The sequence below is a fragment of the Hippopotamus amphibius genome, chromosome 14 (genome assembly GCF_030028045.1).
Source record: "Hippopotamus amphibius kiboko isolate mHipAmp2 chromosome 14, mHipAmp2.hap2, whole genome shotgun sequence".
Taxonomy (NCBI): Eukaryota; Metazoa; Chordata; class Mammalia; order Artiodactyla; family Hippopotamidae; genus Hippopotamus; species Hippopotamus amphibius.
The window spans coordinates 79,105,980-79,133,389 of NC_080199.1; the positions used below are offsets into that span (position 1 = coordinate 79,105,980).

General features: G+C 43.8%; 1 protein-coding gene across 2 annotated transcripts in view; it reads left to right on the forward strand.

Moving 5' to 3' along the window:
- Nucleotides 1-27,410, forward strand: part of MICU2 (mitochondrial calcium uptake 2) — a 79,432-nt gene that overhangs the window by 16,639 nt on the left and 35,383 nt on the right. For both annotated transcript variants that reach the window (XR_009049034.1, XM_057707644.1), the window contains exon 2: nucleotides 10,576-10,720. Coding sequence is in view for 1 of the 2 variants with exons in the window: in XM_057707644.1 (XP_057563627.1) it covers nucleotides 10,576-10,720 (145 nt within the window). In the remaining variant the exon portion in view is untranslated. The remainder of the gene's footprint in view (nucleotides 1-10,575; nucleotides 10,721-27,410) is intronic.

Here is a 27,410-nt window from a genome sequence, read left to right on the forward strand (position 1 = left end):
AGGGGAGGAGGTGCCGCTTTCTGTCTCCTCGGCACCCTGACAGTGGCCACTCCTCTTCAGACAGGTTGCTGTGGTCTAGAGGATGTTTTTTAATTCATATATATAGGCGTATGTCATTTCATTTTACTGTGCTCATCTGGGGAAAGCCACACGAGCTTTCTTCCCGTCTCTGGAAAGCTGTCTGGACTAGGCCATCACTGGGTGAAACAGTGTCTAGGAGCCACAGAGAGTAGTTCCCAGAGCTCCCAGGTTTCCCAGGGATGACTTTTGTCTCCCTCACTAATACTCTGTCATTTTGTAGAGTTCATCATGAAGCATAGCTTATGCAGTGAATATTTCTAATTTAGTCTGCTGGTGTTTTGTTTCATGTACAATAACATCTCCCTGATTCAGAACAAAATGGAAAAGTTCTGTCTAATGACTGAAAATTTCCAGTTGTAAAGTTTCTTTAAGAAGGAAGGATATTCTTTAATTATACCACAGAAAGTTCAAAGACAACAAAACAGTTACATTTTATCCAGATTATTGCAAATTCCAAAATAAAGACCCCAGATGAATAGGTTTTACTACATTTTGCCTGATGCAATGTATATATATTGGACATATTGAAAGCATTGTAAGAAAGGCCTTTTCTTTTCCCACTTTCTTCCTGAGAAATGTAGAGACCAAAGAATGTTCAACAAAGAACAGAGCACTTTTTCCAATTTGTCACTTCATGGATAAAAAGTAGAGACAGAGTGGTGAAGCACCTGTTACTTTAAAGGCAATAAACTAGTGAAATGTTTTAACAGAAGTCATCAGCTTTCAAAGATCTCTTTTATCCAGTTCACATCACTCATTGCTCTTAATTCCTTTGTCACATTTTTTACTGCATTACAAGTAATCCTTGAAAGCCACGGAGCATTTTGCATTTAACCAGAACCATGTGGAGGGTTCTCACATGTTGAGGGTGGCCCAGCCCGGCCTTTATGGCGCCCCTCCTTTCCCGTACATTTAGCTTCAGATGCAGGCTGGAGAAGCAGATGGCGTGGTCATGGGAGGACTTCGTCGCGGCTCCCATCGCTTTCCACCCGTCCCGGAGGGTTAGGGGCAGCCCCCGCGGCCCTCATGCGCTCCACAGCACGTTGATCTCCCCGAGCACATTCCACACGCTCCTCTTCTTCCTGACGGGCCGCTGCCCGCGTCGGTTATTTATGTGTAACGGTGTGCGTTGGCCATCACGGTTGATTCCAAGTATCTCAGGACATCTTACTCAGATAAAGGCTAGGATTGGTACTGTTTAGTCCATTCCTACTGAAATAGTTCTCTTGAACTGCAGTAAATAAGTTGGGGTGAAGAGGGGCAAAAAAATTCTCCCCAGCCTTTCGGATTGAATCGATTATGTTACCCCCCCTCACACTGCTTTCGTTTCCTCACGTAGTGTGCGAGGGTGATGTGTGTCTTTTAAGAATTATCTTAAATGTGCATCTTGCCTGATCCTTTACTATGTCATTTTTTTGTATTAACTTCTCTGAGAACAGCTTTTAAAAGGTTGAATCCAGCAATAAGGGCATCATGCTTCTCTCCTGACAGATTTTCTAACGTCTGCCTTATTTAGGTTTTCTGAAAGAACTAAAACTGACCAGTCTCCCCTGAGGTCTTCTAGGGTTATTCAAGCCTAAGAGTGTATATTCACACAGGGTGGTGGTAGATAGAGTAGTGAATCCAGGTCTTTGAGGTTTTTCCCTCTGTTTTTGAAGTAGTTGCTTGATTTGCTCTTTCTCTTCCTGAGGCACAGCCGTTTTCATGTTGAACCCTTGGTGTCTGCCACGCACGTGGACACTCTTTTCCCTAATTGCTTTTCTCTGTGCTTTTCTTCTGCCTTCTGTGTAATTTTTTTGCCTCCATCAGTAGTTTGTATACTTTCTGTAGTATTGATTCTACTTCTTCCCGTTTCTTAAAGCTTCTGTTTCCTACTGGCATCTTTCTCCTCTGCTCCTTCTGTGTAGCTGGGCCAGCTCCCTTCAGGTGCCTCTGTCATCTTACATCTCTGCTCTGTACCCATCGATCACGTCTTTCATTTTCTGTGATTTTTTTTCTGCTTTCTTTCAGATTTTGATTTTCATTGTTTCCTGTTGCTCTTCATTTTTCTACAGAATTTGGATAAGCCCAACATCAGGTTTTAAACAGATGGTCTAGCCAGGTATGTTAGTTGCCAAAGACAATGTGGATACATAAGCTCGACCCCTTTCCATCTTGAACTGAGCACCCTTTGCCTTCCATCAGAGTATCAGATGCAAAGCTGATAGTTTCCGTGGACTGTCAGTCATTCAGTGGCCTGAGGGATTGGAGGACGAGCGGGGCCGTGTCCTGGCTCTCCTCTGGGTGTTCTGCCTTCCTGTCACGCCGGGGGTTAGCCCATCCCCGGGGGTGGCCTCTGGGTCTCACTCTGTACCCCCATTGGGGGTGCCTGGCCCGTAGAGAAATGCCGTCAGACATAGTTGCTGGCTGTTTGGCCAGTGTGGTCGTGGACACAGTACTTTCCTCTAGCGCAGCCCCGCCCATCCTCCTCTGCCGATGCCAGCCCTCCGTGGACGGACACAGGAGGCGCGTGCCGGTGGCCCGTGATGGGGGCTGCCGGGGGACGCCCCTCGCACCTCTCTGGCCGGCGTGTTCCTGCACTTGGGAACTCTCAGTGACAGCATTACCCCCGGCATCTGTGGCCCCTCTGCAGGTCAGAGGACTCCCCCTGCCATCTGCTCGACAGCTGTGTGACACTCCCTGCACACCCCTGGGTGCCCCAGTGCACACGCGCAGGCCTGGCAGCCCCATCGCAAGGGATCCCAGAACCTCCCCTCTCGTTCCGTCACACTCTGGAGGAGAAAGCGAGTTTTCTTTCCTAATATTGCCGTGCAGGTGGGTCCAAATTGTCAGTATCTAGAAGGTCTTTCCAGAGCAGGTTTAATGTGGGAGGTCAGGAGCTGGCGTCCCCACGGTGGTGCATGCTTGCTGGTTTCTGTTCTGGTTCTTTGTCACGTTATGGGATGGAGATTTTTTTTTTTTTAATTTATTTATTTATTATTTTTTGGGGGGGTACACCAAGTTCAATCATCTGTTTTTATACACGTATCCCCAAGGGACGGAGATTTTAAGCAATTTTACTTACTGTTTTCACCTCAGTTTATAGTTGCTTTTTTTTTTAATGACCCTTTGATTTTATCGAGTTAACTCTCTCAAGAAGGTATTGATACATTATACCTTTTTTTTTTTTTTAGCATAGAGAAAGGACCCTCCCAAATTTTATTTGCAAGTGGATTATTATATAGATTGAGAGTAAAAACCAAAAATCCAAAGGAAAAAAGAAAACTTGCTTTTTGTAGCAGAACCTATAAAAGTTGGTATATACCTCCAGTGCTGGTATTCTCAGCATACCCTTGAAACAGCCCCTGGAACATAAAAGATTTTTAGACGTGAATAGCAACATTTATACTAAAATTTATATCCTAAATAAATTGCTTTAAATTATGGTTTGCCTAGTTGGGGGGGGAATGAATTGGGAGATTGGGATACCAAATTGTACACTCTAAATATATGCAGTGTATTGTATGTTAAAGTTCTTAAAAAATAAAAAAAAAAAATTTACATTATGGTTTGCCTTATGAAATTATTTATCTTTGAAAGGAATTGATTTAGCCCTAAGAGATAACAGTCAGATTTCTCTTGACATCCTGAAACCCCAAACCTAAGTGTCAGCATACTGAGTTGCTATTTGTATAGATGCTTTTCCTGTGAGTGAGAGCTCATCATGGTTAAGAATATGCTAGTAGTAAGTTCTTTTTAAAGTGTCTGTTAACAGTGTTGGAAAGATGAAAAGATTGGTATCCTGTGGTCTAATTTTATTTGATGTCATAGTATTTATGACGAGCCCAAACTATGTATACTTGTATTTTTCTGAAAGAGGTTATGCTTTTGCTCACAGTGCTAATCATTTTTTGTGTACATAAACACCGCCCTGGTGTTTTTACATATAGCGTGCATGCTGTGAAGCTCCCTGGCGGGGGGGGGGGGGGGGGGGGGGGGGGGGGGGGGGTGTGCTAGATCAGAGAGTCATGCTGGGTTTACACAGCATCAGTGGGGTGTGCTTCCTGCCCTGTGAGGGAGGCGTCCTGCCCTGTGAGGGAGGCTTCCAGGTGCTGAAATTACCCTCCAAAGTAATGAAACATCTTTTTTTATGCAAGATTCACATTAAAAACAGTTAAACTACATTACACATTTTCCTACATTTTTAACAGAATCCTCCCTACGTAATTAGCGATTCCTGAGTAACAGAATATCATCACCCCCATAAGTAGACCCAGTGGCTGTTTGTTGGTTGTCGTAACACTGATTGATCTGATCCAGACTGTTGTGGCCGGTCTGGCGTGTTTAGTTTTTCTCTCCTGTGTCACTGTAAGACTGTTAGATGTCCCTTCTGCCATTAGTATCCTTGACTTTAGCATTTCTAATGTAATGTTTTTAATATGCTGGGATTTTGAAACTGAAGAACCAAGTGTGTTGAATTGATACATAGATTGAGAGTAAGTGCTGAGTCATGTATGAGCTAGCCTGTAGAATCAGCCATATGCCTGGCTTCCAGTGTCTTACATCTGTGGTGGCTATTGCATGAATTAAAGGAAAATGCCCATATCCAAGGTGGTCTTTCCAGTGCAGTATGTCTGCTCTTCTCCTCTTCTGTCCATTTTTGTCACGTCCCCCAGAGACCCTCTGCCGCATGGATCTGCTGCCCAGACCTCAGGACCGACTCTAGGGCGCTTTGCTCTACTGCTGTTCCCTGTCTTGGCAGGCTCCTCCTCACCTCTGCAGCCCAGATCACGGAGCTCCTGGCCTGTGGTGCCTTTGCTCCGTCTTCCAGTGAACAAGGCAGGTAGCTGGTCCTCTGCCTTCTCCGAGAATCTTTTACATATTTCTGTTAGAGCATCTGTTTAAGTTATGACGACCATAATAGCAACAGTGACCTTCCAGAGCATGTACTATGTGTGTTATTTCATCAGATACACAGGTTTTTTGCACAATTTTTTTTTTGGGGGGGGTACACCAGGTTCAATCATCTGTTTTTATACACATATCCCCGTATTCCCTCCCTTCCTTGACTCCTGCAGCCTCGAGTCCCCCCCACCCTCCCCGCCCCAGTCCTCTAAGGCATCTTCCATCCTCGAGTTGGATTCCCTTTGTTATACAACAACTTCCCACTGACTATTTTACAGTTGGTAGTATATATATGTCTGTGCTACTCTCTCGCTTCGTCTCAGTTTCCCCTTCACCCCCCGCCCCCTCCCATACCTCGAGTTCTCCAGTCCATTCTCTGTATCTGCATCCTTGTTCTTGTCACTGAGTTCATCAGTACCATTTTTAGATTCCATATATGTGAGTTAGCATACAATATTTGTCCTTCTCTTTCTGACTTACTTCACTCTGTATGACAGATTGTAGTTCTATCCACCTCATGACATATAGCTCCATCTCATCCCTTTTTATAGCTGAGTAATATTCCATTGTATATATATGCCACATCTTCTGTATCCATTCATTTGTTGATGGGCATTTAGGTTGCTTCCATGTCCTGGCTATTGTAAATAGTGCTGCAATAAACATTATGGTACAAGTTTCTTTTGGGATTATGGTTTTCTTTGGGTATATGCCCAGTAGTGGGATTACTGGATCATATGGTAGTTCTATTTGTAGTTTTTTAAGGAACCTCCAAATTGTTTTCCATAGTGGCTGTACCAACTTACAGTCCCACCAACAGTGCAGGAGAGCTCCCTTTTCTCCACACCCTCTCCAACATTTGTTGTTTCCAGATTTTGTGATGATGGCCATTCTGATTGGTGTGAGGTGATACCTCATTGTGGCTTTGACTTGCATTTCTCTGATGATTAGTGATGTTGAGCATCTTTTCATGTGTTTGTTGGCCATCTGTATGTCTTCTTTGGAGAAATGTCTATTTAGGTCTTCTGCCCATTTGTGGATTGGGTTATTTGCTTTTTTGGTATTAAGCTTCATGAGCTGCTTGTATATTTTGGAGGTTAATCCTTTGTCCGATGTTTCATAGGCAGTTATTTTTTCCCATTCTGAGGGTTGCTTTTTAGTCTTGTTTATGGTTTCTTTTGCTGTGCAAAAGCTTTTAAGTTTCATGAGGTCCCATTTGTTTATTCTTGATTTTATTTCCGTGATTCTAGGAGGTGGGTCCAAAAGGATCTTGCTTTGATGGATGTCATAGAGTGTTCTGCCTATGTTTTCCTCTAGGAGTTTTATAGTGTCTGGCCTTACATTTAGGTCTTTAATCCATTTGGAGTTTATTTTTGAGATACACAGGTTTTTAAAAACCCTTTGAAGTAGATACTACTGGCTTCTCCATTTTACAGATTAGTTAATTGAGGGAAAAGTCACGGTAGTAACTTGGCCAACCAGGCAGCTTGGTTCCTGTTTCCTCACTCTTCATGAGTCAGCTGAGGTATAACTGGTTCAAGGTCACATACCTACCAAGTGATAGAACTGGAATTTGCATCCTGGGCAGTTTGACCTTTGGAGCCAGTGCTCTGAATTGTTTGTTTCCTCTCCAGCCATTCCCTTTGTGAGCTCCTTAAAGGCCAAGACCTCACAGTGTCTGTCTGTATATCTGCAGAACAGTGACACGTAAAGGTTTTTAAACGTTTGAAAATGAATTTGTGCACTTTTTCACCGCCGGACACGGAGCAGCACTAGCAGTGCCGAGCCGGGCATACGTTCCTCTGTTGTCTTTCTCAGACAGAACTTTAATACCTTGACCTCTGTTATTCCTCCCCGTCCTCTTCGTCCAAGCGGGAGGAGGGGGGGACAGGAGGATGCGGCAGAGAGAGCGCACTCCCGTGAGCAGGACAACACCCAGGGGAGGGGATGGAAGGGTTGGGGGCGGAGGGGCGTTGTTAACTCTTGCCGTTAAATCCATCTCGGAAGTCTGAGCTTTGACAGTAGTGGTCATACATGTGAAGTATGGCAGGAATAAACTTTATAGATAGACAAAAGATTAAAAGTGGCAAACTGATCTTCCAAATTCTGTGAAGTAAGCATAAACATATAATATACATCAATTTGTGATCCTTTACAATTCAACTACTGTATGATAAAGGGACCTAAATAAAATTGATTTGTTGGTTCGTCAGCTTGGAATTAGAAAGGCTCTGGCAATTTCCCAGTACTCTTTTTCCTCCATGTAAATTTTGCTGTAGTGAAGAAATATGTTCAGAACATCCTGCTTATTTTAAATTTTATCAAATTAGGGAAGTAACACATGTCATTTAGGAAATGGACAACACTTAGCTCAGGCCTTAAGGATGCTAATTCTAGTTCTGTTCTTTGTTATTCTCTAGAGCCTAAGTTAAATCCCAGCTTTTTAAGAAAACTCTCTCCGCTGTCGTTACCCACACTGCTTTCTCTGTTTTCCTGATTTCTGTAATTCTTAGAGGTGGTGGCTGAGACTGAGCTTGTCATGTTGCCTCTGCTGTCAGCTGACGTGCCGTGTTAGCCCAGGAGAGCTGGTTAACCTTGACAAGCTTTCCTTTCTTCTTTTGTAAAGTGAAGCTGTTGAAATGAAGTCTCCTGTTAGGGTCACTGTGAGGAGTGAGTGGGACCAGGTGCCTTGTGTACCTTGAGGTCACCTAGCGGTTACTGTCGGCGTTTGTTACTGTGCTGTTGCCGCTTTGCTCGCAGCTCCGCCTCTTCCTGGGGTGCCTTCACACTAGTAGATGCTTGATTTTGTGTTTACTTGGGAGGTCGGCGGGGAGAGTGAGGATGAAAAGACTGGTACTAAGAGTTGGTGACCTGGGAGCTTCCGCTGTATGTTGCATAGGAAAATGGTGGGATTAGAATCTACACAGGTGATGGCCTCCAGCTGATAGCTGTGTCCTCAGGAAGCAGCGTGAGAGGTGGTGGGGAGGATCAGAGAAGGGAGAAACATGGCCGGTGCTGGCAAAGGGAGTTGCAGGATTCGGAGCAGGGAGTAGGTCTGTTCACACTGTGAAGCAGCAGAAATCAAAGGTGTGAGGCCAGGCTGAGTGGTGAGGATGCCACGCCACCTGCTGCAGGGAGCCATGGTGAGGGCAGACGTGCGGGGCATTTGTTTGTGAGCGACCTTCTAAATTTGTGGTCTGCAGTTCATACGGCAGCTTTAGTTTCGCCTCCTCTACCTTTTCTTGTTCACTGGGGAGGATATTTAACCAAAACTGGAAAGAATGACAACCCAATTAACCATTATTTAAAATAGCACTTTCCAGAATAATGCACTCTTCTCAAGAATCTTCAGAAATGTTATCTTGTGCAAGTTACAGACACATACAAGCATATAGAATATGGTAGCCAAGTGATAGAGGAGCAGGTTTTTCATATCTTGCTGGGAGAGACTGGGAGGTTTGTATTTTCACTTCTTGCTCATTTTCGGTATAGGCTAGGCCAGGAGAGAGCAAGATTGCTGCAGACAGAGGACAGTGTGAAAACCAAGAGAGACGCAGAGCATCGACCCATCCTGCTGGGAGGCCACTTGAGGAGGGTAAATGAGGATTGGTCCCTTTTAGTGGGTTGACGTTTGGAAAGAAGAATTTGTTTACATAAAAAAGAATAAAGTTGTTGATAAAAGGTATTTTTTTTAACTAGTCATGAACAGCTTAGATGTTATAGGTAGTATAAAAGAGCCACCATTTGTTTAAAGATTTGGAAATACTGTACCTATTTCTGCATAGATTACTTACTTTTTAAAATCTCTTAATAGACGATATATTAACATTAGTAGAATAAATATGAATATTCCCCAAGCTGATAATGTGTATGTCCAAGTTTAACTTCCTTAGCTCTTCAGTACCCTGTATGCCCTCTCACATCAGGATTTTGTCAGCGCTGCGACATTTATTGAGAAGACTCTTCCCCGTCCCTCCTCCCTGTCCCATCTGTACACTTTCTGTAAATTCACTGCCAAGGCACTTGGTACGTTCTAGTAGGAATGAGTGCTTGTCTTGTCTACCACTGTTTTCCTGCAAATACTGTCCATTTGATAATATATCAGATGATAATGTATCTGCCTCATGTATAAACTGTTCAGAAAATATTAATAAAATTCAATTTTCTGATGATTAGAATAAGAGTATGGACTCATGTAATTAAGACATGCCCCTTGAGTTATTTTTATAGCAGTAGCTGAAGGGGAAAGAAAAGGAAAGGCGTGAACAGGTAAGTTCTAGAGGAGACGGGGCACCGTCCGTGCAGTATTACTGAGTGTCGTGTGTGCGGCCGGTATCCTGTCAGCGCCCAGGGAGACCAGTGGTCAGACTGGGGACACAGAATTAATGCTGCTCAGAGAACTGAGGTCAGCTAAAAGGAGCTGTGGACGGCTTTGAATTTGGGGAGGTTTCAGCAACTGCAGTTTCTGTTTTTCCCCCGTCTCGGTTCCAGTCGGCCCTCACAGAACATGACTGTGTGTGGCGTGTACAGGAGGTGCTGTGTCCAGGAAGGATGTCACGGTCCGACCTGGCACGTTGCCTTCAGGAAAGCCGTCTGGAGCGTGAGGGTGGTGCGTTCTGAGCCCAGCTTCCTGTTCTGACCTTGGTGTGTGCGCGCACTGGTGTGTCGCCATCTTCCAGCCTGTCGCGGGTGCAGGGCCCGGCCGTGGGGGGAGGATAGTTGTGACAGTGAAGAGCCTGGAGCGCTTCTGAGTCAGACACCCCTGCTTTCTCTCCTGGCTACGCGTGTACGCTACAGTCTTCACGTCCACTGTGGTGTCTGCTGAGCAGCTGTTGTGAGGGTCAACTCATCCATGCCAAGTGCTTAGTTACCACAGTGCCTGGCATGTGCTAAGTGCTCAGCGGAAGGGCAGCACTACGTATTTCAGTATCGTCTCCATCTGCATTTGGGTCAAGGTCCAGGTCCCTTGCCTAAGATACCGACTTGACGGTAACAGTGTTTTACCCCTTCTTGTGCTTCTAGCACTTTCCACCCGTGGTGTCAATATGTTCCTGAAAGCAGGGCCACGCACCAGCACGGATGTAATCTATCCTTCCCTGATCGGCTGTCTTCCTGTCTCCCCGCACTTCTCTTCCGCCACACTGTCCTTGAGCACGCCACGCATGTTCCCGTCTCGGGGTCTTTGCTGTGTCTTCGCCTCCTGCCCGGAATGCTCTCTTCTAGGAGCCCGTGACCACAATGTGTGCCTCGTCTTGTCGCCTTTAGTGTCGCCTGTCTGGGAAGGCTCTGCTCGTGCGTCCTGCCATGCTCTCCTTCCACCGTCTTGTGCTGCCGCTGTCCCTGATGGCATGTCTCACGGGCGCACGGTGCTTTGTGCATTTGCTCATGCACGTCAGTCTCCTGTTGGGATGCAGGCTCCCTCTGCTTAGCCGCAGTCGCTGCTCTCAGTGCCTGTGTCCTCAGGAAACACGTGCTCAGTGAATGACTTCTGAGTTCAGAGGTTGTTAGACCTAAACACTAAAATCACTCTTTGAAGATTATTCTAGAAGCAGCTACATTGAGGAGTGATACTGGAAAAAAATCTTAAATTGCAATTTCTTTTTCTTTTAGAAAAGTGTGGCCTCTGGAGAGACGACAGGGAAACCGTCCCCACGTAAGCAGCGCTTCCTGCAGTTCTCCTCGCTGGAGCACGAGGGCGAGTGTTACATGACGCCCCGGGACTTCCTCTTCTCAGTGATGTTTGACCAGATCGAACGTAAGTTGTTAAAAAAAATCAAAGATTAGGGCTGGAAAACCTCTGTTTTTTCAGAACTGGTAACAGCTTGTCTTCATTTTAAGTGTCATCATTCTTTGTACCATGCATTTACTTAATTATTTAGACTTTTCAACCTTTGTGACACTAAACTGTTTATCTAAGAAATAGTTGCTTTTGTACATGGCTTTTTCTAAAGAGAGAAAAAATAGATAAGTTTTTAAATATCCCTAAATAAATTATTAATAGAATAGTTCATCCAAGATGTTAGGTTTTGGTGCTATTGATATTTTAAATTGGGCAAAAAAAAGAAGCTAGGTGAGAGCAATTAGGAGGGTCATATAATGGAGTCATGAGGCCACTGGTTAAAAAAACAAAACAAAACAAAAGCTAGACTGAGAGGCAAAAATCTAAAAGCTATAATGAAATAATTTTATTTCATAAACTTTTAACTCTCGGTTATCCCAGATTGTCAGAAATTCTTAGTTTTCTTTGTCTAAACCACTCCCTTTCACTTTGCAGAGAATGGCTGTTGCCCTGTATTGTAGAAGTGTTCTGTGAAAACTCTTGGCTTGCTGACACCTTTCAGGGTGTGTCTACAGTCTTGCCCTCGGCTAGCTGCAGGTGGAACAGGTGGAAGGCGCCAGGGCAAGGTGTGCTGGAGGAAGTGTGGTCTGCAGTGGGAAGGACATTGATCTTAAGGGATGACCTGAACCATAACAAGGGAATGATCACAGCGTGTTCTAGGGACAGTGAGTTCACCAGTCACTAGCACCAGAGCGTGGCACTGGGGGATAGTGAGAGATCAGATTGAAAAACAATAAGGGCCAGATGCTCAGAGGATTTCATTGACCCTGTGCAACCATCAGAGAAATGTGTATTTGGTGGAGATGGTGGGCTTCACCTTGAACCAGTGAGGGAGCAGTGAAGGTTTATGAGAAGGAAAATAAGGTGTTAAAAATATATTTACATTTTTTGGGTACAGCTTTTGTTCATCTAAAATGATGAAATAGCCAGCTATTTTACCAGCAGAATGTTTTATTTTGAAGAGCAAACAGTTGCAGTTCAGAACATGCATCAGTGCGAGTCACTTAAAGCAGAGGAGAAAAAACTTTTGTAAAAGAGAAGGAAAGTTGGGAGGGGCTATTATAAATAAAAAGCCCACTGGAGGAAAGTGGGCGTTTGAAGTACAGTGGCTTTTCATTGCCAGGCAAGGAGAGCACGCAGGTGTCTCTCCCTGTCGGGGCCACGTTGATGTGGTGGTATGTGCGTGAGCGCTGCCTTCCTGGCCTCCTGACTCCCCTGGAATGACGTCTCTCACACTTCTTTGGAGGTAAGCTTGACAATATATATCAGAAACCGTGAAGATACTTACTTCTTTTGATGCAATAGTTTCGCTTCTAGAAAATTAGTCCAAGTAAATAATTGGAGAGATACAAAGAAATTTTCTTTTAAAAAGTAGTTTAGCTTCTTCAGCATGTGAAGAGCTTGCACATCATCACTCCTGTTCTCGTGGCAAAAAAAGAAGCTGAAAGATTGAAAATCAACAGCTCGGGCTTCCTTGGTGGCACAGTGGTTAAGAATCCACCTGCCAATGCAGGGGACACAGGTTCCATCCCTGGTCCAGGAAGATCCCACGTGCTGCAGAGCAACTAAGCCTGTGCACCACAGCGACTGAGCCTGTGCTCTAGAGGCTGTGAGCCACAACTGTTGAGCCCACGTGCCACAACTACTGAAGCCTACATGCCTAGAGCCCATGCTCCACAACAAGAGAAGCCACTGCAAAGAGAAGCCTAACCACTGCAACGAAGAGTAGCCCCTGCTTGCCACAACTAGAGAAAGCCCATGTGCAGCAACGAAGACCCCACAGCCAATAAATAAATTAATTAATTAATTAAAAAAAAAGAAAATCAACAGCTCTTCTTAGATCCATGAGAGAATTGAGACCACAGGGCACACAGAGCTGGAAACTGAAGAAGGCAGGTACAGAGAGCAGAGCCCACCCAGAGTGGACACTGCCCAGAAGCCACTGCTGGAGCCAGCATCTGGCAGGAATGTTTAAAGAGTTGCTGCAATCTGAGCAAGGACTACCTTGAGAGATGGAACTTTGTGGAAACGCAGCCCTGAGGGACCCCACCAGTCCTCACCGTGAAGATCTGAGGAAAAACCCTCTCCTGCTTCCCCTCAAGGGGAGGAGAAAAGTAACCATTTTGAAGTTCCCAGAGCATCGTGCTCCCTAACAAAGGCCTGCTCAGAAAGGAAGCGGTACTGCCCTAGTCTAGCCGAAGCCTGACCAAGCTAGGGAAATGGAAGTACCCAACTCCAGCCCCCTTTAGCCTTCCCGCCTCACTTAAGGGGGAAAAACAGAAACAAAAAACTGAAAGCGCTTGTGAAGATTGCAGCCCAGGGACACAGGCTCACTAACAGCCTGAGACCCATCATGGGATCATAGACTACTTTCCCTCCCCCCACACCTCACCCCACACCATCACGAGGGCTCCTGTATAACACGGGGATGCCGCTGAAAGAACTGTGCCTCTCAGACCTTCCTTAAGAAGGCTCTAAGGAGACAAAAACACAGCAGAGGAGACAAAACCAGAATATCAGGAAATTTCAGCTGCTGACACCTACAACTACAGCAAACAGTAAACAAAGCCTAATGCTAGCCAGGTAAACATAGACCCTCACACAAAAGCCTGTTGACTGTGGTAGTGTTCACCAGTCCATCATATGTGGCACTCAGCAGGAAAATCCAGTGGCCCGCTAAATGGCAAAAAGCGTGATCAGAAGAGACAATGCAAACATCAGAACCTGATTCAAATATAGCAGAGATTTTGGACTTATCAGACCAGGAATTCTGAATAACCATAATTAATACACGGAGGACTCTAACAGGAAAAGTTCACAACATATAATATCAGATGGGTGATGTACACAGAGATAGGGAAACTTTTGGAGTCAAAAGGAAATGTTAGAAGTAAAAAACTCTGCAGCAGAACTGAAGAATGCCTTTGATGGTCTCATCAGAATAATGCTCTGGGCCTGGGAAATAATTGGTGATCTTGAAGGTATGTCAGTTGAAACTTCCCAAACTGAAAAGAAAAAAGACTGGAAAAAACAGAATATTCAGAAACTGGAATAATTCAAAACGTATAACATGCCCATAATGGTAATACCAGAAGAAGAAAGAACAGAAGAAATATTTGAAGTATTAACAGCTGAGAATTTTCCAAAACTGTTAACAAAAACCACAGATTCAAGAAGCTGATAGGATACCAAACAGGATGAATACAAAAATAAACTTAAAATGTATTAAAGGCCTAAATGATCTTGCGCTTATACTATGAAACTCCTAAAGGAAAAAGTGGGCAGAACACTCATTGACATAAATCACAGCAATATCTTTTTTGACCCATCCCCTAGAGCAATGGAAATAAAAACAAAAATAAGCAAATGGGACCTAATTAAACTTAATAGCTTTTGCACAGCAAAGGAAACCATGAACAAAACAAAAAGACAATCTACAGAATGGGAGAAAATATTTGCAAACAATGTGACCAACAAGGGATTAATCTCCAGAATATACAAACAGCTCATACCGCTCAATATCAAAAAACAAGCGACCCAAGGAAAAAATGACCGGAAGACCTAAATAGACATTTCTCCAAAGAAGACATACAGATTGCCAAAAGGCACATGAAAAGATGCTGAATATCGCTAATTATTAGAGAAATGCAAATCAAAACTACAATGAGGTATCACCTCACACCAGTCAGAATGACCATCATCAAAAAGTCTACAAATAATAAGTGCTAGAGAGGGTTGTGGGGAAAAGGGAACCCTCCTACACTGTTGGTGGGAATGTAAATTGGTGCAGCCACTGTGGAGAACAGCATGGAGGTTCCTCAGAAAACTAAAAATAGAGCTACCATATGATCCAGCAATCCCATTCCTGGGCATATATCTGAAGAAAACTCCAATTTGAAAAGATACATGCACCCCAGTGTTCATAGCAGCAGTATTTACTGTAGCCAAGACATGGCAGCAACCTAAATGTCCATCCACAGATGAATGGATAAAGATGTGGTACATATAGTACACATATACAGTGAAACATTACTCAGCCATAAGAAAGAAGAAAATAATGCCATTTGCAGCAACATGGATGGACCTAGAGATGATCACACTAAGTGAAATAAGCCAGATAAGAGAAAGACAAATATCATATGATACCACTTATATGTGGAATCTTAAAAAAAAAAGATACAAATGAACTTATATACAAAACAGAAACACACCCACAGACATAGAAAACAAACTTTACCAAAGGGGAAAGTGGAGGGAAGAGATAAATTGGAAGTTTTGAGTTAACGTATACACATTACTACATATAAAACAGATGACCAACAAGGACCTACTGTAGAGCACAGGGAACCCTACTCAATATTTTATATTAACCTGTAAGGGAAAAAGCATCTAAAAAAGAACAGATATATATATAACCGAATCACTTTGTTGTGCACCGGAAACTAACACAACATTGTAAATCAACTATACTTCAATTGTTTAAAAAAGAAAGAAAAAGAAAATACTTTGAGATGAATGAAAATTAAGACATATTATATCAAAAGTTATAGAATGCAGCAAAAAGAGTGCTTAGAGGGCAGTTTACAGCTGTAAATGCCTATATTAATAAAGAAAAAGACCTCAAATCAGTAACATAACCTCTCATCTAAAGGCACTGGAAAAAGAAGTGCAAACTAAACCTAAAGGAAGCAAAAGACAGGAAATAACAAAGATTATAGTTAAAGAAAATAGAGGCCAGAAAAAGTAGAGAAAAATCAATGAAACTAAAAACTGGTTCTTTGAGAAGAGGTGTCAAAAATTGAAAAAAACTTTAGCTAAATTGACCAAGGAAAAAAAAGAGAAAACTCAAATTATTAGGAAAAGGTGAAAGAGGGAGCATTACTAACAACCTAAACAGAAAGGGACAGAAGGATGGTGAAGGAGCACAGTCAGCATTTGTGAGCAGAAACTGAGATGAAACGGGTGGGTTCCATTCTCCTCTCGTTCTGTGGGTTATTGATTCACTCCCTTCCTTGGTGTCCTTTGATGCACAAATTTTTAATTTGCTGAAGCCATATGTATTTGTTTTACTTTTGTTGCCTATATTTCTAGTGTCATAGTTGAGAAAATATTGCCGAATATGAAGTCATAAAGGTTTGCCTCTGCTTAACTATTAGTTTTAACTATTGAGATTAGGTCTTTGATCCACTTGAGGTTAATTTTTGTAAATGGTGTAAGATAAAAGGGTACAATTTCATTCTTTTGCATGTGGCTCTCTGTTTATTATTTATTATCTAATTATTTTTATCTATTATTTATTATCTAATCTAGTTATTCATTAGTTGAAAAGAGTGTTTTCCCACCACTGAATTGGCCTGGCTTCCTTGTCAAAATCCAACTGAGTGTAAACGTGTAGGTTTATTTCCGAACTCTCAATTCTGTATGTGCTATCCTTTGCTGCTACCGTACAGACCTGATTACTGTAGCTTTGTATTAAGGTTTGAAATCAGGTAGTCTGAATCCTCCAACTTTGTTCTTCTCTTTCAAGATTCTTTTGGCTGTTCAGGGTCTCTTGAACTTCCATCTGGATTTTAGGATGGCCTTCTCTATTTCTGCAAAAAACGCCATTGGAATTGTGATAGGGATTGCAGTGAAGAGAAAGGCTGCTTTTTGTAGTGTTGTCATCCTAACAATATTGAGTCTTCCAATCCATTAACGCAAGATATCTTTCCATGTGTCTAAATCTTCTTTAATTCTTCCAGCAGGTTTTATAGTTTTCAGTGTGCACGTCTTACACCTCTTTGGTTAAATTTATTCCCAAATATTTAATTCTTTGTAACACTGTCGCAAATGGAATTATTTTCTTACTTTCATTTTTGGTTTGTTCATTGCTAGTACATAGAAATGCAACTGATTTTTGTGTGTTGATTTTATATGCTATAACTTTGATAAATTCACTCATTAGCTCTAACAGTTTTTGTGAATTTCTTAAGATTTTCTACATAATGAGATCATGCCGTGTATAAACAGATCTAACTGGACTTGTTCCTTTCCTGTGTGGATGCTGTTTATTTCTTTTTCCTGCCTAACTACTCTGGCTAGAGCTTCTAGTCCCATGTTATATAGAAGTGGTGAAAGCAGCATCCCTTTCTTGTTCCTAGTGTTTCTGTTAGAGCTTTGTCTTCATCACTGGGTATGATGTTAGCTGTCACATTACATATGTGTCCTTTATAATATTAAGGACGGTCTCTTCTTTTCCTAGTCTATTGAGTGTTTTTACCCTGAAAGGGTGTTGGATTTTGTCAGATGCTTCTTTTGTATCCATTGAGATGATCATGTGGGTTTTTTCCTTCATTCTATTAATATGGTTTTATTGCAGGGATTGATTTTCATATCTTGAGCCACCCTTGCATTCGGGTGATAAATCCCACTTGCTCATGGTGTGTAATGCTTTTAATGGTCTATTGGATTCTGTTTGCTAGTATTTTTCTGAGAATTTTTGCACCGATATTAATAAGAGATAGTAGCCTATAGTAGTTTTCTTTTCTTGTTTGTGTCTAGCTTTGGTATCAGAGTAGTGCTGGTCTCAGAATGATTTCACACATGTTACCTCCTCTTCAGATTTTGGAAGAGTTTGAGGAGGATTGGTGTTAATTCTTTAAATGTTTGGTGGAATTCACTAGTGAGACCATTGGCCCTGGGCTTTTCTTTGTTGGGAAGGTTATGAATACTGACTCACACTCCATACTTGTTTGGGTGTATTCACATTTCCTTGTGTCCCTTAAGTTTCAGTGTGTTGATTTTCAGTGTTGTTCACATTCTCTGGTTCTTTACTGACCTTCTCTCTGGTGGTGCTGTCCATTGTTGAAAGTGGAATATTGAAATCTGTTATTGTCGAACTATCTTTTTCCCCTTCAATTCTGTTAGGCAACTTTAAAAAAAGTATGTGTAGAGTAAGATCCCATTTCTTTCCTTGTTTATATATGTGTGTAAATAAAATACAGTCTGCAAGGATATTCACCACATTGCTAATAGTTCACTCTTACTTTTGGAATTATCAGTTTTTATATTTTCTCTTTGTTCTTGTCATTTTCTAGTTCATCAGCAACAAATATAATTTGCATTAAAAAGTTAAAAATACTTCTTAAAGAAATCTGCATTTAAAGGGTGAGTGAAGCAAAAGAGCCAGTTACAGAGAGATTGTTAAATGAGACATTGGCCATGGATGGGAGTGCAGTGTCACGGGAGCAGGAACTGTTTGGTCAGTAGTGTGGGCTTCCAGGAAGACCCAGTAGGGTGGGAACTGGGAAGAGGCTGCTGGATTTGGTCATTAGCATGGGTCCCCAGGACCTTTGGTAGATTAGTGTCAAGAGAGTGGTGGTCAGTAAAAGAAAGAATTAGAAAGAAATGAAAATGGCAGGTATAGATTGCTTTTTCTAAAGATTTTTGTCTGAAAGGTACAAAACCCAGAGAATGATATTATGAAAGAAAACAAAGGATAATGAAAGAATTTTTTAGAAATACTTCATAGCCAAACAATTCTCGGTTATCAGAAATGTCTGTGCTATAACCTATATTGTAATTTATTTTAATTTTTTCATTTAGGGTTTCAAGTAGGGGTTGTAAAGACTTGGTTAACAAGTTTTGATTAGAAAATGTTAACCTATCGTATACTTGTAAACGATACGTATTAGTGTCTGTTTTGTCTTTACCTGACTCAGTGGTTCACGCCTGTGACTTTCTCTCACAGACATTTGTATTTTCTTCCTGTGTAACATGAGCTGTTTACTCTTGTGCTGTGTCATCAAAGAATTTTCCCGCATTTTATGTTCTTTCAAGAATTTTCCCAGGCGTTCCCTGGTTGCCTAGTGGTTAGGATTCCGGGCCTTCACTGCTGTGGGCTGGGTTCAGTCCCTGGTCAGGGAACTGAGATCCCACAAGCTGTGCGGCACAGCCCCCCCAAAAAAGAATTTTCCCCCATTTTATGTTCTTTCAATTGAAACTGTTTTACTTTGCTCTACCTTGTTTTAGCCATAAGCCCAGGTTGTTCTAATGAAGTTCAGAGTTTACATGGCTTTTTCCTTCTTTCATTGTTTTTGTTTTTATGCAACCCTTGATTCAACCAATTTAGGTTCTTAAAATGTTTCCACTTTATTATCCATTGGAAGGCAGTTAAACTCTATCGGGAGGCATCTAAGCTAAATCAAGAATTGCGTAATTTTGAAGGCTGAATAATACCTCCTTTATGCGTGTGCTGTACTTCATTTTCATCATGGATGAGAAGAGGAATCTTGGCTGCATTCCTACGGGTCATGATGAACAGCAAAACAAGGAAAACGGAGCCAACCCAGTGACCCGTGGTCCGCATGTATAAACAGAAAGAAATAAGACGATCTGAAATTTATTAGCTCCTAAACTCATTTTTACCCGCTGTTTACCTTTCTGGACTTTGTACAGTGTACTTTATCAGCAGTAGTCGATGGGGCTTACTGGAGACCCACCTCCCACCCCCCCACACCGCCTCTTCCAGACAGGTGCTGGCTGCTCGTACCCCTCCGTTATGTGCTGGTTCCCACAGCACACTCAGAAACCTGTAAAAACACGCTCCTTTCAGAATTAGGTTATGTAGCGGAAACATCGTCTTCCCTTATTTAAGTTCTCTTCTATTGAATTCCAGGCTTCGATGCTGTTTCCTATAAACATCGTCAGCCTTAGCTTCCTTAGTTTTCAGTTTTCCTGACCTCCAGTTCTCATCATCACCTCCCACGTCCATTACCTAGAATTGCTCTGGTTTTGAAATCCCAAATTACAGAGTCCCACTCTCTGGCAACAATTCAATTATCTTTCCACCTTACCTGCTTTCTCACCTGTTTTTCTGTATCTGTTCTTGACGTCATCAAAGCTTCTGCTCTCAGTTAACTCCGTTTTCCCCAGGTTCTCAGCTTCTTCTGGACCTTCTTCCTTCCCTGCAGCCTCGAGCTTTGTCGCTTTGTTGCTCTTTAATAATTGCTCTCCAGTACCTTCCCCGGTCCCTGTTGAGCCTAGACTTCTGTGAGCTGTTGGGGGACCCCATGATTACGCAGATGGGAGCCGCTAAATCCCTGTTCTCCCACCTGACCCAGATCCTCCAAGGCACTCACGTCGCTGCCTAGCCTTCCGCCAGGGGTGCTCCCTGCCCTCCCGAGGCTTGCTCCTCTGCCACCTCCGCCTCTCCCTCCATCGTGCTTTCTGCCTCTACTGCCTCAGTCTCTGAAGCTTACAGGTACTCTCGTGTCTTTGCTGTCTTGACCCCACCACAGTCTCGCCCCTCTGGCTGCTCTGGTAGCAGCCGACTTTCTGCCGCGCAGCCCCTGCGGTCCCAGCCCTCGTGCTCTCACGGTCTGGCCTCCTGCCTCCCCTCTCTGCTGAGGATTGTCTCGTAAAGTTAGGGGTGGCCCCCACACGGCCGGGACTGGTGGCTGCTGTTCGCCTGGTCCTGATTGACCCTCCAGCAGCGCTTCTGCTGTGGACGTCTCTCCTGGGAGTCTGTGGTTTTGTTCTCACTGATGTGCTCCTGCCGCCTGTTCCCTTTGTGAGTCCTCTTCCTCCCAGCGCCTGAACGCCCTCTCCTTTCAGCTCTGCTCCCGTTAGACACAGCCCCCGAAAGGTTTTGTTGTCACTCGTGGTGTCACCGGCCTCGGTGGCTGATGCTTCAGATATTTTTCTCTTTCATCTCAAACTCTCTGCTGGTCCCTAGAAGCTCTGGTCCCGCTGTCCGTTAGGCACTTGCACTTGAGTGCTGTCTCCACGGGCATCTGAAACTCAGCACGTCCAAAACCGAAGCCTCCTCCTCCCCATCACAGCCTATCTGTGTCCTCCCTCCCTGCAGTGGCGCCCCGCCGCCGCAGTCCCCGCCCCCAGTCTGCGGGGACATGTCCTCCGGCTGTCTTGTGCTTTGTATCTGACCTGTCACCAGGAGTACTTGTTCTCCCTCCTCTGCTTCTCTTCTCTTCGTCCTCCTCTGTGTCGTCCTGTGTCTCTTGCTCAGGGTCGGCCCTCAGCACCTCCCCCTAGATTATCGCGATAGCCTCCTTTCCTGCAGGCTGGACGTCTTTTTCTGTTTCACACACTGATCCTTCTACTCTCTGTAAATGTGGTGAGTGGTTCCTGAACCCCCCCAGCTCTGACTATGCCGGCGTCTATCTTTCGGGCTGTACCCTTTGGTTCCGTCATTCAGAGCAACTTAAAAACCAACTCTTGCATGTTAAAGCTCTGTAGATGAGATAGTGGCAGTATATCATTGTGATGAGAAAAGCACTTAAATTTTACTTGGAGAAATGTTATTAAAAGTCAAATTTCTTATGACTTTTTCTCACAATAATTTTAGCATGCAGCTCATTTTAGTAGAATGTGTTGTTTGTATTCCTTCTGCGTCGCCATTTCATTGGATTAATTTTAGCATCTTCAGAATGAAAAGCTTGCTGAAAATTGTTTAAGGGCACCATAACAAGGCTTTATATTATTAGAAAAACTGTCTTATGTTAGAAAATGAAAATTTTGTAGTCAAGCATCAGTTTCTTTCTTGCCTTAACGGCCTGCATGCCTAAATGTATTGCTCTATTATTATAAAATGTGTAGGCTCTGCCTTAGAACTCATGCTGCTGTAACAGCATAGAGAGAGTGTTTATATTGTCTTTCTACCCTAATAAAGTTTGTTAAGGACACTTTACTTCCATTTGTTTAGGCAGACAGAGCTACATTTTTATTTAGCCAACCAGACCAAGGCCAGATGCCCAGAAGTAGGTGCAGCACGCCCCGAGGCTTTTAACCGCATCTGCAGGCACTGCAGTGAGGAGTCCGGACAGGCTGGTGCTGACTGGCCAGCGTGACAGCTGCGGCGAGACCGTCCAGATCCCCAGGAGCCACGAGATAAACGTCTGCCCCCTTTCCAGAGGCTGTGGTCCTGAGTGTGGTGCCGTGCTCACGCACACCCGTCTTCCTCCTCTCTGCTGCCCTTTCAGCCCCTTACCTTGTCCAGTTTGTTTCCATAGCACTTGTCATACGCTGATGTTTACTGTGAGATATAGTTACAGTTTCCTTATTTTTGAAGTTTATTGTTTGTCTGTTTCTCCCCCAGAGCACCTGCTCCCTGACAGGAGCGTGTCTCTGTTGTGCTCAGTAACGTAAATAAAATGCCCAGAAAAGCGCTCGGCACATAGTAGGTGTTCGTTCATTCACAGGAGTTTCTATCAGGCATCCAAGAAGTGTCGCGTAAGCAGTGAGACGTACAAGTAGGAGAAAGAAGGGAACTAAAATGTGGACTGAAGACTCTTCAGTGGATTCATGAGGTTGCGACAGCGAGTTTAGATGGAGAAGGTGGGTGCAGCGAGTGAGCTCTGGGGCGTCCCAGCGTTTAGAAGTTGGGGAAAGTGAGTGGGAGCAGCTGAAAGGCAGTGTGAGTCCATTTATGTGAGGCGTCCAGTGTAGGCAGATCTGTAGAGACAGAAAGTGGGTCAGTGGTTGCCCAGAAGTAGGGAAGAGGAGTACTGCTAATGGGTTTTTCATTCTTTTGGTGGGTAATGAAAATGGCCTGAAATTATGTAGTAGTGATGATTGTACCACTCTGAATGTACAAAAAACCAGTGAACTGTACAGTTTCAGTGGGTGGATTTTTGTGGTATATGAAATATATCACAATAAAGCTATAAAAATACATACGTAAAAATACCAGACCTTGTTCCCAGTTGAAAATATTAATTTTAGTTATTATGCTTTGCAAAAAATAAATGGAGTCACTAAAATAATAAAAACATGACTTTTTATGCTTTTCTAATATCAGAGAACTCATTGTGGGTCTAAACCAAAACGTACTCATCAAGGGCAGTTCTAACAGAAGAGTGAACTGATTTGTAGCAGCCCACCCAGAAGTTTTAAAAGCTCAGCTCGGGACTTCCCTGGTGGCACAGTGGTTAAGAATCCACCTGCCCAGAAATAGAGACACAGATGTAGAGAACGAACATATGGACATCAAGTGGGGAAAGCGGAGGGGGACTTGGGGGGGAGTGAATTGGGAAGTTGAAATTGCCATATATATATTACTAATAAGAAAAAAATATCAAATTGTACACTTTAAATATATGCAGTTTATTGTATGTCAATTGTATCTCAATAAAAGTTCTTAAAAAAAATAGTAACAGTTTAAAAAAAAAAAAAAGAATCCGCCTGCCAATGCAGGGGACACAGGTCTGATCCCTGGTCCAGGAAGATCCCACATGCCACAGAGCAACTAAGCCCGTGCGCCACAACTACTGAGCTTGCGCTCTAGACTCCACAGGCCACAACTACTGAGCCCACCCACCGCAACTACTGAAGCCCACATGCTGTAGGGCGCGTGCTCCACAAGAGAAGCCACTGCAATGAGAAGCCCGTACACTGCAATGAAGAGAAGCCCCTGCTTGCTGCAACTAGAGAAAGCCCATGAACAGCAACAAAAACCCAACACAGCCGTAAATAAATAAATAGTCTGCCTTTAAAAAAAAAAGCACAGGTTGCTGATAAATTTCATTTATCAGAAAAATTATCTGCTTAGGCTTCCAAGGACTCACTAAGTGGTCTCCTTCCCATTCCTGCAGTGAAAAGAAAATCAATTCGTGGGTGAGAGTGGCCGTGCGCACAGTCTGCCCTGCAGCATCTGAGCACTGACCCATCTACACGTGTAAATACTTCTCCTCTCTGGGCCTTCTTGTACGCACAGCCGTGCACACGCGTTCCCAAGATGGGGCGTGGTGAGCATTTCCGTGGTCATCAGGCTGCAGGGTGGCAGGCACTTTGCCTCTCCCCTGGCTCTCGACCCTGCACCCGGACTGGGGAGGATGCATGTTGCTGTGTGAGAAGAAGAGGTTCACAGCCCACGGGCCCTGCCTTTATTTCTTAAAGACAGATTCCTCCTCCTTGGGGGGATCCTCAGGAGGGTCAGTTTCCCTCTGCCCTTATATTTCTTAGACATTCTTATGCTTTTAATCAGCTTACGTGTTCTCTGAATAATATAAAAAGGAATCAGTAAAAAGAAGGGATGAGTTAGAAATGAAATAAAATAATGAAATGAAATGAAATCTTTAAATATGATTCTTTTCATAATCCAAGCCCAAAGCCCATTATTACTCTTCTGATAGCCTCTGTAAAATCATTCTAAATATGATATTCTATGGAATGCCATCCAATGTAAGCCTACTTTACAGGGTTTGTATACAACAAATAAAAAGTAGAACAAGATAAATTAAGGCATTTAATTTTTAAATGATTCAACGTGTCCACATCCTGAGAAAGAAATGAAAACCTGGATTCTTTTTTCTGGCATCACATACACGTGACGTGTGGTTTGTTTTTGTGATTGCTGTCGTAGGAAACTGGAAGAACGGTTTACTGGACGTTTCTCGGGTCATTTAGCAATAGCTTGTCCGGTTTCAGGATGTGACATCAAGAAGCATTAGCCGCGGGTGTCCCTGGTGGCCCCGTGACTAAGACTCCACGCTCCCACTGCAGGGGGCCTGGGCTCCATCCCTGGTCGGGGAGCTGGATCCCACACACATGCCACAACTAAGAGTTTGCGTGCTGCAACTAAGGAGCTGGTGAGCTGCAACTAAGACCCCGTGCAACCAAATAAGTAAATAAATATTAAAAAAAAAGAAAAAAAAAGGAGGAGGAGGAGAAGCAGCAGCATTAGCCTGGAAGGTTTATTCCCCAGAGCCAAGCCTTTAGTGCACATTGAAGTGCTAAGCTGTGGTCCCACCTTCATCCTGTGGCATCTTTATCAAGTGAAGGCTGTGGCACGAGGGACAACCGTAATCCCTTGTGAGGAGAGCTGGTTTCCATGGGGAATCTGACACATGGAGCAGCTCAAATCAGTCTGGTGTTTAATTTCACACCAAAATAAAAATCCTGGAGGATGTAAACAATAAATGTGATACGAACCCTCAGAGAGTCTCCCGTCTAGAGTTCTTCTTAAGCTTATGTCTTTACGTCATCGTCTCTCCTCCTTCCTATCTCCTTCCTCGAGGACCCTGTCTACATCAGTGACTTAGCGGTTCCCTGAACACTGACTTCCATGTGTGTGTCTCCAGACCAGACCTCTCACCTGACCAGCGGCTCCACTAGGAAGTGCCAGAGGCGTCTCAGGTCAGCAGCTGCAAGCAGATGCTCTGCTCCTCGCCACACGCCCTCCCAGGCCCCCACCCCACCTGCCGTCTCTGCGGGTGAATCTGGTTTGTCCGTGTTCCTGCCTCGCACAGTGCCTGGCACGGATGTCTATTAAGTAGGTCGACAGGTAAATACAACAGCAATTATTATGTAATGAAATGATGAGTTATAATCCATGCGTTTATTAAAAATTGTATTGGATGCACCTCCTGTAGCAGGCACTGTGTTAGGCCTTGGGGATGTAGTGGTGAATGAAGCAGATGTTGACAGAATTCGCAGTCTAGTATCGAGTTGGGGTGATAGTTTCATCAGAGCGGTCCGGGAGGGCTGGGGTAATCACCACTTCACCCAGGGTGTCAGAAAGGTGGATACATTTCCTTAAGCTAAAACCCCAAGGGAGGGTATCCCCTGTGAGGGGATAAAGCTGTTAAGATGCTGCAGAAGGTTGTGTTTCCAAAAATGGCTGCATCAGTATTTCTGGTCCCCTCTGCTCTTCCAGAACTTTGTCACCACCCCACCCCCCATCAAGAGGTGGGGCCTGTGTCCCCTCCCCTTGTCCTTTGTGACCTCTACTCCTGTAGATGCATGGAGGTGACAGTGTGGCATTTTGGAGGCTGGGTCCCAAAAAGCCACCTGGACCTATGGCCCGTTGCTGGTATCATTCTTAGTAGTAGAAGGTTAGATGCTTTGCCTCCAGGATCAGGGAGCAGGCCAGGCTGTCCCCTCTCACCGCTTGTATTCCGTGTGCTCTGGAAGCAGCAGCCCGTGCAAAAGGCACAACAAAGAAATGAGACCTACAGATTTGAAAGGGAAGTGAAGTTGTCTTTGTTCAAAGACATGATCATCTGTGTAGAATATACCAAAGCATCGACAAATAATAAAGCTACTGAGCCTAGTGAGGGAGCTGTCGCAGTCACAGGACACAGCCCCTCTGCACAGAACTCGGCTGTCCTTCTGCACACGAGCATCTCTGCTGTGTCACAGCCTTACACTTTGTCCTACACCCTCCAGCAAAGGCCCCGTCACCAACTCAAGAGAAAGTAGAGGTCGTGAGAGCGTCGTCGCCGCAGCTTACTACTGCCACTGCCCCTCCGTCCTCCTCGTCGCGGTGCGGGGGCCGCAGGATCCCCGTCCCAGGCCTGATTCACCTGCTGGTCCGGGGAGGCTTCAGCCCCGCTTTTCTGAGCTAATTCATGCTCACCCGTCAGGTGTTAACTAAGCAGCTCTCGTTTGGAGAAGCTTTTCCTCATCTTCCCCGCTCCCGATTGTTTAGTTTCTTAGCTTTGTATTTCCCTCTTTATATCAGCTTTCAGGCTGTAATTGTGTATAATGTTCTTTTTTTTTTTAACTACGAAAATGATTATAGTTTATTTTCCATACAACTTTCAAAATTATTTTTTGTATTGCTGTGTGAAGTGTGTGGGATTGCCTTTATGAAAATATACCATAAGATTGTGATTAATTCAGAAAAGCTTCTTATATTGAGCTCTTTCATATTCTCTTTAGATAGAGCATATGACCAAAGATCTACCAAATTAATTAAAAATAAACCAAAACCTAAACAAAATTAGCATCCAGTGGTCTAGTCTGTCTACTGAAAAAGGGATCTCTCTGGGTTCCTTTATCGTATCACATCTCCTAAATTCTCTCTGTACACATTCTTATTCATCCCCTAAGGCCACTGTGTACACAGTTTATTGGGCAGACCAGTACGTTAATTGTCCATGTTGACTAGTGTACCGGGTCACACGTTTCTCATCTGTAGGGATAAAGTTTTCACACGTCGGTATCCTGTTGTAGTCTCTCTTCTTTTCCCAGGCAGGCAGAGTCATACAGATGGCCAGTATGTGTCCCTTCTGTGATGAAAAGGTGGTCCCTTTACTGAGTGAGATTAGTTCACGTGAGCTGACAGTCCGTCACTCTGCATCCACTTAAGGAATGACAGGAAGTTATTCTTCCCTCAGCGTATAAGAGAAGCTTGGATCCACAGCTAGGGTGTCCTTCAAGACTTTTGCCCAGCACTGGCATCGAATCGGGTTCATCTTGCCCAGCACACAGCAAGCCCAAACACCAAGAAGCCAAGGTTCGCAGCAAAAAGAGGACTTATTCACAAGGCAGCCAACACAGGAGACGACAGGGGGGAAGAACAAATCTCAGGTTTACCTTCTATAATGTTTTTAATAATTAATAAGAATTAATTATTCCACAGTGCTTAAGGTTGCAAAAAAGAAAGTCATGTTTCTCGTTTTTCCATTCAAAAATGACGTAGGTGTATTTCAAGACCCAACTTAGCAAAGCTGGCAAGGAGGCCAGTTTTAGGCATTTTAGGGGATCACATTTGTCTTCCTCTAGAAGAAATGCCAACCAGAGGTTATCTCTGGCTCTCACTGTCTAAATATTCCCGCAAAATAAACAAGCCAGGTGCTTTGTTGAAGGAAAATAGCACCCCTGA